Source organism: Phyllopteryx taeniolatus, chromosome 9 (genome assembly GCF_024500385.1).
Source record: "Phyllopteryx taeniolatus isolate TA_2022b chromosome 9, UOR_Ptae_1.2, whole genome shotgun sequence".
NCBI lineage: Eukaryota > Metazoa > Chordata > Actinopteri > Syngnathiformes > Syngnathidae > Phyllopteryx > Phyllopteryx taeniolatus.
In genome coordinates, this window is record NC_084510.1 from 2,500,845 (window position 1) to 2,515,796 (window position 14,952).

At 41.7% G+C, this 14,952-nt stretch overlaps 1 protein-coding gene across 4 annotated transcripts in view; it reads left to right on the forward strand.

The window, feature by feature from the left end:
- Window positions 1–14,952, forward strand: part of LOC133483561 (receptor-type tyrosine-protein phosphatase gamma-like) — a 499,015-nt gene that overhangs the window by 249,766 nt on the left and 234,297 nt on the right. For all 4 annotated transcript variants that reach the window (XM_061784954.1, XM_061784955.1, XM_061784956.1 and 1 more), the window contains exon 4: window positions 11,736–11,884. In XM_061784954.1, the coding sequence (XP_061640938.1) occupies window positions 11,736–11,884 (149 nt within the window). The remainder of the gene's footprint in view (window positions 1–11,735; window positions 11,885–14,952) is intronic.

Consider the following 14,952-nt stretch of genomic DNA (forward strand, 5'->3'; position numbering starts at 1 on the left):
TGGTCTGACGAGTCCACATTTCAAATTGTTTTTGGAAATTGTGGACGTCGTGTCCTCTGGGCCAAAGAGGAAAAGAACCATCCGGACTGTTATAGACGGAAAGTTCAAAAGCCAGCATCTGTGATGGTATGGGGCTGTGTTAGTGCCAATGGCATGGGTAACTTACGCATCTGTGAAGGCACCATTAATGCTGAAAGATACATACAGGTTTTGGAGAAATATATGCTGCCATCCAAGCAGCGTCTTATTCATGGACGCCCCTGCTTATTTCAGCAAGACAATGCCAAACCACATTCTGCACGTGCTACAACAGCGTGGCTTCGTCGTAAAAGAGTGCGGGTGCTAGACTGGCCTGCCTGACCCTTCTCCCATTGAAAATGTGTGGCACATTATGAAGCGTAAAATACGACATCAGAGACCCCGGACCTTTTAACAGCTGAAGCTGTACATCAAGCAAGAATGGGAAAGAATTCCACCTACAAAGCTTCAACAATTAATGTCCTCAGTTCCCAAACATTTATTGAATGTTGTTAAAAGAAAAGGTGATGTAACACAGTGGTAAACATGACCCTGTCCCAGCTTTTTTGGAACTTGTTGCAGCCATAAAATTCTAAATTAATGATTATTTGCTAAAAACAATAAAGTTTCACTGATGGTGTAGTGGTACACTCGCCTGACTTTGGTGCAGGCAGCGTGGGTTCAGTTCCCACTCAGTGACGGTGTGAATGTGAGTCGAATGGTTGTCCGTGTCTACATGTGCCCTGCGACTGACTGGCGACCAGTTCAGGGTGTAGTCCGTCTTTCGCGCGAAGTCAGCCGGGATAGGCTCCAGCGTCCCGCGACCCTAACCAGGATAAGCGGTGTTGAAAATGGATGGATGCCTGTGACAATAAAGTTTATCTGTTTGAACATTAAATATCTTGTCTTTGTAGTGTATTCAATTAAATGTAGGTCAAACATGATTTGCAAATCATTCTATTCTGTTTTTATTTATGTTTAACACAACGTCACAATTTTATTGAAATTGGGTTGTAATTTCCAATCCTTTTGGAATTATTTGTTGCATTATATATGTACAGTATGTGGAAAACAACCATATAATACAATGGTGACCTAATGACAAATGTGTACAATTTAGCCTGTATCGTTTTACAAAGATAATGCTAATTTTATTGCTGTGTTTGCAGCCTGTGGAATTGGCTATTAAGTGAATCAATTATGTGTCAAACATAATAATAACGCATCTTGTGATGTGACTTGTGCTGCGAAGCACTAAAATAAAACAACCCACTGACTTTGTACACCAGAGCACACATAGAAACTCTTTGTGCTGCAGAGCACACAAAAAATAAATAAATAAAATAAATTCCACTCGAGAAATCGAGATTTGATAAAGTGACACATGGATTGGATTGCTTTTTCTGATCGTTGCCAACTTTAGCAAAACACAAAAAACAGAAAACATTTGAGAGGTCGGCAATCAAATGTCAGTTTATATTGAATGGAATTTGGCCCAAAACAATGATGTAATTAACAGCTTACAAAGAAAAAAAAAATTGCATGATCAGTCCAGCTTTGAATAATCACTCAAATACTGTCAACAGCGTCCATGTAATTTGATGCTGTATGCTGTTGAGGGCGATAAGGTAACTTTGGTTTAATTTGAATCGGTGGACAAACAAGCTTGTACATGAAGTCCAATCGCAAGAAGAACCTAATGCATATCATGTATGCATACCATGAAAAATCTGTGTGCATTTAGAGTTTTTTTTAAAAGGTGCCCAGTCGGTCGCACCGACATTGATAAACAAAAAGGCCTAAATCCTGCTCTTTGAGCTGAAGTTTGCTCCTCCAGAGAAACGTGCGGTGATGGACAAAGAACACAACATAAAACAAAGAACACACAGACAAAACACACAAACAAGACGCAAAAGACGCTCAAGCTGCACAGTCACGATGAAGAGGGGGAAAAAAAATTGCTGATATTGTCTAAGTTGTTCAAGTCTTCTCAAAATATCGTAATGCAACGCAGTTTGCAACATATAACATACCATTTAAGGATGAAATATATGTTTATGTTGAAAGTGTTAGAATTGTACTATATTTAACTGATTATTATTCCAATCTAACAAAATCGTAATTCTATCAATATTATTATTTTGGTGACCGTTAAATTGCATTTTAAACACAAACTACAAACTAAGATTTTGAGCAGCTTCCTTTTCTCTTTTTTTCCCCAAATGCAATCTGCCTGTCATCAGTATGCCATTCCTTTTGAGGCCCCAAAGCCTCGTTCTCACCACCTCAGAAAAAAACAAAACAGCATGCGTCTCTCTCTCTCTCTCTCTCTCTCTCTCTCTCTCTCTCTCTCTCTCTCTCTCTCTCTCTCTCTCTCTCTCTCTCTCTCTCTCTCTCTCTCTCTCTCTCTCTCTCACACACACCAGTTCATCACTAATCAAAAAAAAACAACTTTTCTCTCAATTTATTTTCTCTGCGGCGGCACGGTGGCCGACTGGTTAGAGCGTCAGCCTCACAGTTCTGAGGACCCGGGTTCAATCCCCGGCCCCACCTGTGTGGAGTTTGCATGTTCTCCCTGTGCCTGCGTGGGTTTTCTCCGGGCACTCCGGTTTCCTCCCACATCCCAAAAACATGCATTAATTGGAGACTCTAAATTGTCCGTAGGTGTGACTGTGAGTGCGAATGGTTGTTTGTTTGTATGTGCCCTGCGATTGGCTGGCAACCAGTTCAGGGTGTACCCCGCCTCCTGCCCGATGATAGCTGGGATAGGCTCCAGCACGCCCACGACCCTAGTGAGGAAAAGCGGTTCAGAAAATGCCACAACTGAACAACAGATATTCCTGAACTCGATTAACAAACCTCTAGTGACAGGTAAATCTAATGAAACAAAGCACACTATACCTTGAACAGTAGTTTTACATATTAACAACTTAACCAAATAATGCAATTTCACCAAACACTTGACCAAGATTCCACTAGTCATCTCTCAAATACCACACACATACATACACACCAGTAATCAGCCGACAACACAGTCACTCACGCCAAGTTGTTTTCGTCCATAGTTTGAGCACACCGTCTTGTCAGTCAGATAGTCGTATGCTTTCAGTCTCAAATACCTTTAAAGCTTTTCTTGTCATTTTAATTTATGGAACGCATTTGATGTTACATTTTAATGCATAAAAAGTGCAACAGTATATTAAATAAATTTGCTTTGATTTGATCATTTGACAGCATTTGAAACACCAGTTCTGGTGTTTGATGATAGTGCATTCTGCAAGGTCAGGCGGGGTGGGAGGGAGGCGACTGATCTTGTGAAGTGACAGGGGTTGCAGCAGCCTGTCTGGAGAGGAGGGGGCTGCAGAAGTGCAGGCTGTGCTGTGCTCCCTGAGGACTTTAAACCCTTCCTCAGTTGCTTTTACAGACACTAAGACGCAAGACCCAGTGTTACGTTCTCGGTCCAGGGGAAACCTAGAACATAACCTGATCTTATTCTTCCCATCTTCCCACTCCCAAGTAAGGCCAGGGCCACCAAGTCACACGGTTGACAATGTTTATTAAATCTACAGAGGGAGAAATACGGCAACACAACAAACAAAACAGAACTAAACAAACCTATGTGTCTGTTCTCAAAACAAAGATGAAAAATGAAAGACACCCCGTTACCTCCTTCCTAACCCAAAAAAGGAGAAAGGGGGATAAACAAATACGGCTTCTTCCTCCTACCAATAGACAATGGAATTGACAGTTACAAAATCCAAGTTCAATCAAAGCATATCCAAGTTGGGAGGGAAAGATCAGGAACCCCATACTATAACCATCTGCTGGTTTGAAAAACCTCTGGTCCCTCCTCTGCCAATCCCCCGGTGGCAATCAAATCAATGCAGCTAATCAGCAGGTCCCACCTGTTCACAATCGGGACACACATATCCCTGCACCCACATTCACACAACCAAAGGGGTACAATCTCCCAAAAAAGAACAGTCATGAGCAATTCAATATAAAACAACCGGACATGGTCGTAACACCCAGTCACCGTCTTTTAACAAGGTGTTGCTTTAAGAGCTACTACCATTAAAAATTGTCGGGTATCAAACCCACCTGTCTCATTGGACTCTAAACCCGCTTGCTGCTTTAAAGGACTTTTAAATATGTTTGTTGCTTTTACAGACACTAAACTTCTCCCAACCTTGGAAAGGTAGTTTTCCCTGGGACTCTAAACCTGATCGTTTTAGGATTCCCAATGGAAATTGGAGAGACCAACTACCAAATAGCAATTACTGAGCAGAACAAAGAGAAGATTGCTTCAAATCCAGTGCACCATATGAAATGTGAAATGGTCCACTTTTCAAGTAAATAGCATTTTCTGGTTTAGAAAACAGCAGAGGTGTGTTCAGATCTTGAGGTGATAGTCGACATCCAGGGCAGCCCCCAAGTCCTAATTCTTTGGGTGGAGGCAGGACTTGGGCATTGTTCCTGGATGATCAATCACTCCCGGGGTCCCCTGGATCAGTGCAAAGCACGTCTTCATTGCACAGAATAGCGAACTTTAGATCAATCCTAGGATCGCATCCTAATTGCCACTTTTCTGTTGGAAAATCCTCTTTTAGAGAATAATTAAGAAATAAATCATGTCCTTATGTGGATTTTTAATACGAAGAGCTAATCACATGCTGTTTACATCTTTATTTGCTAAGTATGTCAAAAACACCCAAGGAATTTTTCTCCGGTAGTTGGAGCCGCTCTAGTACGACAACAGACATTCAATAGAACACTGATTAATAGAACAATAGTCCGGTACAATACCATGGTGCAAAGGGCGCAGAGACTTCAAGAAATGGATGCAGTTTAAAGTGACGAGTAGTGCGATAATCTGGGACGATGTCAATTGTGCAAATGGTGCAGATGCTACTCAGGCACATGAGTAGCCAGTATTGGTCAACATCAGATTAGCAAAAAATGCAGAGTGGCGAGACAACTACAGTGAGTGCAAGAGTAACGCATAACTGGTCCGACAGAGATGTGACAACAATCTCAAGACAAAATTGGCAGGATGCTGCAATGTAATTGTAAATTAGCTGTTTACGAAGTTATTGGTACGATGGAAGATGCTGTTAGAATGTCTGCTTGTTTTAGTTTGCATTGTTCGGTAGCACCTACCTGAGAGAAGGAGCCGGAAAGGTTGGTGATCAGGATGTGGAGGGTCCAAGAGGATTTAGCATGCTCTTGTCTTAGTTCTGGCAGCGTGCAAGTCCTCAAGGGTGGGTAGGGGAGGTACCGACAATCCTTTCAGCAGTTTTGATTGTCTGTTGCAGTCGGAGTTTGTCCTTTTTTGTCGCAGCACCAAACCAGAATGGGATGGAAGAACGCAGGACTGATTCGATGACTGCTGTGTACAACTGCCTCAACAGCTCGTGTGGCAGGCCGTGCTTCCTCAGAAGCCGCAGGAAGTGAATCCTCTGCTGGGCCTTTTTGAGGATGGAATTGATGTTGATCTCCCACTTCAGGCCCTGAGAGACTGTAATTTCCAGGAACTTGAAGGTCTCGACGGCTTACACAGGGCAGTTGGACAGCGTGAGGGGCAGCTGTGGCGAAGGAGGCCTCCTGAAGTCCACGATCATCTCTAAAGTCTTGAGCGTGTTCAGCTCCAGGTTGTGTCGGCCGCACCACAGCTCCAGCCGCTCCACTTCCTGTCAATATACAGACTTGTCACCGTTCGAAAAGGATGACACGCTGTGGGATGAAGAATGACTCAAAATTTCTTCTAAACTAAAATATTGATGCCAGCCCACTATACAATAATGTGAAAAATAATGAAAGCAATACCACTGTTAGAATTATACAAACTCCATACAGGCGGGGGCGGGATTTGAACCCCAGTCCTTAGAACTGTGAGGCAGATGTGCTCACCAGTTGTCCACCGTGCCGCCACTGTTATAATTAAATTATTATTTTATTCGAAACAATGTGCCTTTTAAAAGTGACAAATCAAAAGGTGCTTAGTCAAAACAAAGTGGTTGTCATAAATTAAGATAAAAATAAAGGAAATGACTCCAGCAAAACATGACATGTTTAAAAGTACAGTAAGTGTTTATGTTACCATATTTTCAATCGTGGTCATTTCTAGAGGGTGGATACACTGTTTTGGGTCTTCATGTTATTATATTCAAGGGACTGGTAAGCATATCCGCCTCACAGTTCAGAGGTCTTGGGTTCAAATCCGGCCTCCATCCTTCCCGTGTGGAGTTTGTATGTTCTCCCCACTCCTGTTTCCTTCCACATTACATAATGCATGATAGGTTAATTGAAGACTCTAAATTGTCCATATATATATATACAACCCCAATTCCAATGAAGTTGCGACGTAGTGTTAAACATAAATAAAAACAGAATACATTGATTTGCAAATCATCTTCAATCTATATTTAATTGAATACACTACAAAGACAAGATATTTAATGTTCAAACTGATAAAACTTATTGTTTTTTGCAAATAATCAATCCATCCATCCATTTTCTGAGCTGATTATCCTCACAAGGGTCACGGGAGTTCTGGAGCCCATCCCAGCTATCATTGGGCAGGAGGTGGGGTACACCCTGAACTGGTTGCCAGCCAATCACAGGGCACATATAAACAAACAACCATTCGCACTCACATTCACACCTATGGGCAATTTAGATACACATCTCCTAATACAACTCATTTCATGATCAAGGAGTTTTTAAACTTTTACCATATCTGTGTATAATACGCCCTATTGACTTATGAAGATGTTTTATATATATGTTATATTACAAATTATACACGAAAAATTACAGTAGTTATAAGAAAACCATACAGTTAGTAAATATTCAGCAACGAGAAGCTACGTATTCAATTTGATTACATGTTCAAAAGCTACATAATAAACCTTAATCATGAAGGTCATCCTTTACACGTACTTACCGAGTTGTGAGTCGATCTGGATTTCATCTTGCTGATCTTTTTTAAGAAATTGATTTACAATGCTCTTACTCTTTGCTACACTTCCTCTGATGACCGATGCATTTTTTCCATCTCAGCCATGGTGTACACAGGATCGAATGATTAAATCCATCGCTCTCAACAATCTCTCAGCCGACGCAATTCAATAGTCTACTGTATTAGCAGTCAATGCACTTTATTTTGGGGGTTGGGAGGTTTAGATTCCTCTTCAATGAGAAGAAAATTTAAAAAAACAAAAGTTGAAGTGAAAAGGAGTATTCACATGCTAATACAGTGTTATGCTGGTTGGTTGGATGCCATGTTAATTTTGGGATCAAACCCAATTTAACAGTCACCCCAACAAAGCTTGAAAATTAATATCTCATGTATAACATGCAAATGTTTTAATTTGATACATGGATGAACATCTGTTTTTCCAGTAACGAATAACTAATGACAGATAATATTGTTCTGAAGCTAAAGTTGAGGAAACAGTGCAGATGCAGAAATGCTAAGATTTAATACATCCATTCCCTGCATCAAAAATGCAAGCTTCCTTTTTAATTAAATGTCTGTGCCATGGGTCCATAACAGATCATATTGTTCGAATCTGTTGGTTGTGCAGAGCAACCATTGAATTAACAAATGTCTATAACTGGTTCAATATACTGTATACAGTAATTGTTTTGAGTTGCTAGGAAGGTGGACAAAGCTGCTTACGTCAAATAGAGGCACCTAAAATGAATACAATGTTTTTGTATTATAAAACATAAAATAATTTAAGATTCATACTCATATTCTGGCTAAACAGGAGACACTAGAAAAAAAATAAGTAGCAGTGCTGTAGCATGTTTAAAGCCCACTAAAAATGCCAACACTAACAACAGCTATGAAAGAAAAATGGCATGTAGGTGCTTCTCCCCCTCTTCATAATGCATGGCTAACAAGACAAATGTCCCTGTCTTTTTGGCATGAATAATGCATGCATACCTTGCAGTTTCCAAACGACTGATGAGCCTTTTATCTGTGGAGGGATCACCTCCACTGAGCACTATGATGGAAATGGGTAAACGTACATCCTTCAGCACAACAAACTGAAATTTTGAAATGTTTGTGGGAGATGAAACATACAACATATGTATGGCGATCCAATCCCCGGCTACAGAAGCTGGCTCTAGGGACGTGGAATGTCACCTCTCTGGCGGGGAAGGAGCCCGAGCTGGTGTGCGAGGTCGAGAAGTTCCGACTAGATATAGTCGGGCTCGCCTCCACACACGGCTTGGGCTCTGGTACCAGTCTTCTCGAGAGGGTTTGGACTGTCTTCCACTCTGGAGTTGCCCACAGTGAAATGAAAATCAGCACCTCCAAATCTGAGACCATGGTCCTCAGTCGGAAAAGGGTGGATTGCCCTCTCCGGGTCGGGGATGTGATCCTGCCCGAAGTGGAGGAGTTCAAGTGACTTTGGTTCTTGTTCACGAGTGAGGGAAGAATGGAACGGGAGATCGACAGGCAAATCGGTGCAGCGTCTGCAATGATGCAGACTTTGTATCGGTCTGTTGTGGTGAAGAAAGAGCTAAGCCGAATGGCAAATCTCTCAATTTAGCGGTCGATCTACGTTTCTACCCTCAGCTATGGTCACGAGCTGTGGGTCGTGACCGAAAGAACAAGATCACGGATACAAGCGGCCAAAATGAGTTTCTTCTGCAGGGTGTCCGGGTTCTCCCTTAGAGATAGGTTGAGAAGCTTGGTCATCCAGGAGGGGCTCAGAGGAGAGCCGCTACTTCTCCGCATTGAGAAGAGCCAGATGAGGTGGCTCGGGCATCTGATTAGAATGCCTCCTGGACGCCTCCCTGGTAAGGTGTTCTCGTCCGACCGGGAGGAGACCCAGGACACGCTAGAGAGACTATGTCTCCTGGCTGGCCTGGGAAGAGCTTGTTGAAGTGGCTGGGGAGTGGGTAGTCTGGGCTTCCCTATTCAAGGTACTGCCCCCGTGACCTGACCTTGGATAAGCGGAGGAAAATGGATGGATGTAAAAATGTTTCATTTAAACTGAATATTGATGGATGAAGTCAAGTTTGTGGCAAATCGAAAAAATGGTAGCTCTCAATATGCAATAAAATTGCATGCTGGACGAGCTTTGTTGAAACTGATAGGTGGCGGTTTGTGTGTGAAATATCCAGTGAAAGAGAAGAGAAACTGAAGATGAAAGGATTGAGAAGCTCAATTATCACTGATTAAAATTAATTGATGAATTATGAGTCACTGTTGCAATGCATCAGCTGAGGATTCATAAAAAAACTAAATACAATATTGATTAGTGCAATGACTGATTAATGAGTGATTTTTATTTTTTTTTTTCTCAAAAAGAGATAAGACACCTGGGAATTGCAATCCCCAAAAATGCATTACATTATGTCTATTTCAGTTAGTGTTTGTTTTGGGGGTGTTCTGTCTCCTTTTGAGCAGGGTAAATACATGCTCTATACCAGTGATGCTCAACTGCTAGGTCGGGACCCAAAAGTGGGTTGTGTCCCATTTTGGGTGGGTTGTGGACAGCTTGTAAAAAATGTATTTACAAGCTGTATTTACAAGCTGTATTATTTCTTATTGAGATTTTTTTCGGCACAGTCGAGAGACGTGCCAAGTTCCCACATGGAACATATTAGGTAAGGGACAGGAAATGTTATTCATTCCTACTAGTTTGCTCCGTAAATAAATACAGTGCAACTCAGCCTTTGGCTAGCATGCGTTTGGAGGTATGTCAAAGTAATTTGAAACGGTATTTAAAAATATAATGTAGAAGTACATGTTTTTTTCAGAGGCTATTTTGAAAAAAATTAAATAAAAACTTCTATAAAAGTGGGTTGCGACTTTGCAATGTTAGCAAAATGTGGGTCCCAGGGTGAAAAAGTTGAGAAGCAGTGCTCGATTACTGTAAGGTTTGTCTGGGAGGGGGGGAAAAAACCTTCCACTTCTTGCCCCTTTTGGTAGTGTTTATATATATATATATATATATATAAGGCTCTAAGTTTGGTTCTGTTTTTCTTTAAATTGGCAACCAAAATGCTATTGATTCTAGGGAGGGCGCAGTCTCCCGGTTAACTGATAAACCAAGATATTGTTTCAAATGGTTAGCAATACTCAATAAATGTTTAGTTATCATAGCAAAATGTGTTACACTGGGTGCATTGCCCGTTGAAGAGTGGCACAGTGTTGTCATCTGAGTAACTTTATGACTAATGTAGCGTTGAAACTAGTGACCTATTCTCATTTTACTGAAGACGTTTAAAGACATAGACTCCATCATAGATGCAGTCAGAGTAGGAGATGTTCACTTTCTCCGGGTCCAATCTAAAGTGAATCGTGCTTACGATCATTCTAAATGTAACTATGTGTGTGTACTTTGCTGTAGCACGGCGGGCAACTGTGCCCCAAGGATGAGATAGAATTCATAGAGCAACACAGCCTGGTGAATCCAAAAGTGGGTGGGCTGCAACTGTGGATGTTTTTACAGCTGACTTCATTTGCCACCAATTAAAGTGACGCAATGACTGTCTCGATGGAGACGTCTCTGTGCCGAAGAGGACAATGTGTAATCGCAACTATCCGCGCGTGAGTGGTGCATTCTCAATTCTCTTGGCAGGTGTGGCAACAGACAATGTGAGCGGGTACCCTTATTAAAAACAGAATGAGCGAGCTGGTGCTAACCACTGGCAACTTAAATATGTCGGCGAACCTCAGTAATTTGCCTATGCCCCGATCAAATTAACCAAAATCGCGTTAGACCAGAGGTACATCTTGCACTACTAAGATTTAGACGTGGTCTGAGCAGGCGTAAGTTTAGAACGACTTTCCTCCACCAAAGTATCACTCCGCTGGGCACATTGCCAAGGACACAGCCTCGCTGGACCAGAACGCCCAGCTTTTCCCAGACCAGTCTGCCAAATCATCTGGTAGCACTTAAACGAAAATCTGAATATGCCGGCATTTGTGCCATGCCACAGACGTCCTGTCTACAAAAATAGAGCCCTTGATTAAAAATGCTTTCGCTGACAAAAACATTGTGTTAATTTTGGTCATGATTTCCACAATATAAAATGTTCATGCCATTTAATCGTTGTGGTGGAGTACAAGGCAGAAGGCAAGTTGACCCAAGTACAGGGAAGCAGCCAAGGCAAGGCAGGAGTCAGGGGAATCTCAACAATAGAATTGTCACAACAACAACAACAAAAAACACACATAAAAAAGGTATTGGAGGAGGGATACTAAAAAAAAATAAAAATAAAATAAAAATCACAAACAAAAGCATAAACAAGAGACAAGGGAAAACAGGTAATCCAAAACCTGATCAACAACAAACCAAAAAATTAGCAGAAACCCAGATGATGACATTTCCCTAGAGTGTATATACAAAGACCCATTCTGGAGAAATTTCCAATCACAGGGCTGCCTTGAGAATAATTTCCGAATTTCAGAAATAATTTCAGAAATGCTATTGTGAGAGCATCTCTCTCTTCTAAGGAGTAAGCGCTTAGATTCAGTATTCAACATATAACCTCTCAGTGTGTCTTCAGTATTTAAAACAATGACACATATCCTTATTATTGCTAGAATGCCCTTCTCCATGCAACTTAGAAGATTCATTCTTATGTTTGTTAGTCCTGAATACAGTTTTTGTCTCAGGGAGCAATATGTGATGTACTGTCCCACTCACTCATGATTTCTTGATTTTCTCTTTGTGTCTTTCCTCCAGTGGCCATTATGCTCAAAGATGATTATTTTGTGAGGGGAGCAGGCCTACCAGGGAGATTTAAGGCAGAGAAAGTGGAGTTTCACTGGGGGCCAAGCAACGGATCAGAGGGCTCTGAGCATAGCATCAAGGGCCGGCGTTACCCAGTGGAGGTAAACACATTTATCGAGCTATAATGTGTTAACTTACAGTTTCAAGGTAATGTCCAGCGCTTTCAGGTTTTGAGGCTAAAGCATTTAGACTCTACAGTGATTGTCTCTCAGCTAATTTGTTTCCCTAACTCATTTCACATTCTCTTTTTTTCTGCCTTGGTATCGTTCCCATCACACAGTATGCAGAGTACAGAGTGACAAAGAGGAAAGGAAATAACCAGCTAATGTAGATCGCGTAAGATCATCAACGCAATTCATGATGTGTAGTGGTCTTCCTATCATGGACACTGTGAATAATAATTAGGACGAATAGGAAGAAGCCCAATTATTTTACTGGGACAACAATGGATGAATATATTAACAAACAAACGCAGACTCAAAGTCAGACACTGTTGTACAACATTCTGAGGGGAAATGCATTTCTAAATTACTGTCTCTCTCATGTGCCGTAATAAGATAAGCAAACAGTGAAACAGTTCTCACCCTGAAACAGCTCTTGCTTCGATGCTCTTTCTATAGTGCGCCTGTACCAATAGTTGTTGAGGGATAAAGCAATAAGAAGTTTTAGTTAAACTTAATGAAGATATGCTGGATAGAAAATAGATAGGATTGATGTTTTATTTATTTGTTTGTTTATTTGTGTATTTGTTTGAGAGAGTTTCATCAAGTGGAAATTAAATTTACACCCTGTTGTACATGGAAAACTAGATTACACACAATTAGGCAAGCAATGAGCAATGTAAACAGGCTCACACAATGCTGCACCTCTCAAGCTAGAGTTGGGGTAGGAGAATCCTGAACCAGAATGCCTAACTGGTCAGGAAACAGACCAAAAACTAGTCACCATTTTTAATTTTTAATTTTTGTCCGCAGCAGGACTCAAGCTGTGATCTTCCTGTTCCAAAGCCCAAACCTCTACAGATGAGCTACTCTTACCAAAATAATTCACAATGATGAGAAATGATACATCTAACAATAATAATACACCTGTGAAAACATTTATCAGTGGAATCTCGCTAGCCTGGATCCTATGGCGGGCTCCTGCTAAAAACACGAGACACATTAGTGAAATTACTGGACTCATCGGAAACACTCAGATGATTTGGTTCACATCGACTCGAGTTACTGGACAAATTGATATGATAATTGTTTCGTGTCCGACTAAATTGAGTTTTACCTTCCAGAAAATCCCCAAACGTTAATAATGTATACTGAAATTAAAGTATTTTGGGCGCCATTAGCATATCTCTAAGGACTTGGGCTTTTGAACTGGAGGGTGATGATTTTAGTCCCACAACTGAAGAATGAAAAACAAAATGCAACTAGTTGTTAGAGGGATGCTAGTAATGTTTCCTGACTGTTGAAACAACAGGAGCAACCCCCCCAGCTCAAGAAGTGCCACTCTATTGTACCCTGCTTTGACTCTAACATCTCTCCTTGCATGCTTGCATGTGTGTGATTTGATTCTCTGTGTGGTGTGCAGCACTATGCAGCAGTGTGAGTTGAATTTCCTCTTAAGGGATCTCAATAAATTATTATTATTATTATTATTATTATTTAAATGGGGCACTATGGGAATGATGCATTCACTTTGGCACCTGATTTTTAAAGTTATTTTGCTTCCTTTTCAGAATCAGAATCATCTTTATTTGCCAAGTATGTCAAAAACACACAAGGAATTTGTCTCCGGTAGTTGGAGCTGCTCTAGTATAACAGTCAAGAGACAGAGAATACTTTTGAGACATAAAAAAAAACATAAAAACACAGTCACTGAGCAATAAAAGGTTACCAGAATTGTGGTAATGCCGGCACATTAAAAACATTTTTTTTTCTTCTTACAGTTGATGATGATGCAGAGTTCTCTAGCAATTTAGAGCAGTTTGAAATGACTAATAGAACAGTAGTCTGGTGCAATGATCATTGTACACATGGCGCAGACTTCAAGAAATGTATGCAGTTTAAAGTGACTAGTAGTGCGATTATCTGGGACAATGTCAATTGTGCAAATGGTGCAGATACTTCTCAAGCACATGAATGCCCAGTATTGGTCAACAACAGATATGTAAGTAGTGCAGGGTGGCGAGACTACTACAGTGAGTGCACAAATAATGTATAATGGGCCCAACAGAGATGTGACGACAAGCTCAAGACAAAAATTGGCAGCATGTTACAATGGAATTGTAAGTTAACTGTTTAAGAAGTTAATGGCAAGAGGGAAGAAGCTGTCGGAATTTCTGCTTGTTTTTGCATGCTCTTGTCTTAGTTCTGGCACCGTGCAAGTCCTTAAGGGTGGTTAGGGGGGTACCGACAATCTTTTCAGCAGTTTTGATTGTCAGTTGCAGTCAGAGTTTGTCCTTCTTTGTAGCAGTACCAAACCAGACTGTGACTGCCTCAACAGCTCCTGTGGCAGGCTGTGCTTCCTCAGAAACCGCAAGAACTACATCCTCTGCTGGGCCTTTTTGAGGATGGAGTTGATGTTGGTCTCCCACTTGATTGTAATTGCCAGGAACTTGAAGGTCTCGACGGTTGACAGAGGGCAGTTGGACAGCGTGAGGGGCAGCTGTGGCAAAGGATGCCTCCTGAAGTCCACGATCATCTCTACAGTCTTGAGCTTGTTCAGCTCCAGGTTGTGTCGCCCGCACCACAGCTCCAGCCACTCCATTTCCTGTCGATGCGCTTTGATGAGGCCGATGACTGTGGAGTCGTATGAAACGTCAGGAGTTTGACAGCCGGGTGTGTTGAGGTGCAGTCGTTCGTGTAGAGAGAGAAGAGCAGCGGAGAGAAGACACAACCTCCGGGCGCTCCAGTGCTGGTGGTGCGTGTAGATGAGGTGGTGTCCCCCAGCCTCACCTGCTGTGTCCTGCCTGTCAGGAAGCTGTAAATCCACTGGCAGATGGCAGGCGAGATGCTGAGTTGGAGAATCTAGGAGGAAAGGAGTTTGGGGATGATGGTGTCAAATGCAGACCTGAAGTCCACAAACAGGATCCTCTTGTAGGTACCCGCGCTGATAAGGTGTTCGAGGAAGAAGTGCACTCCCATGTTGACTGCGTCATCTGCAGACCTGTTTG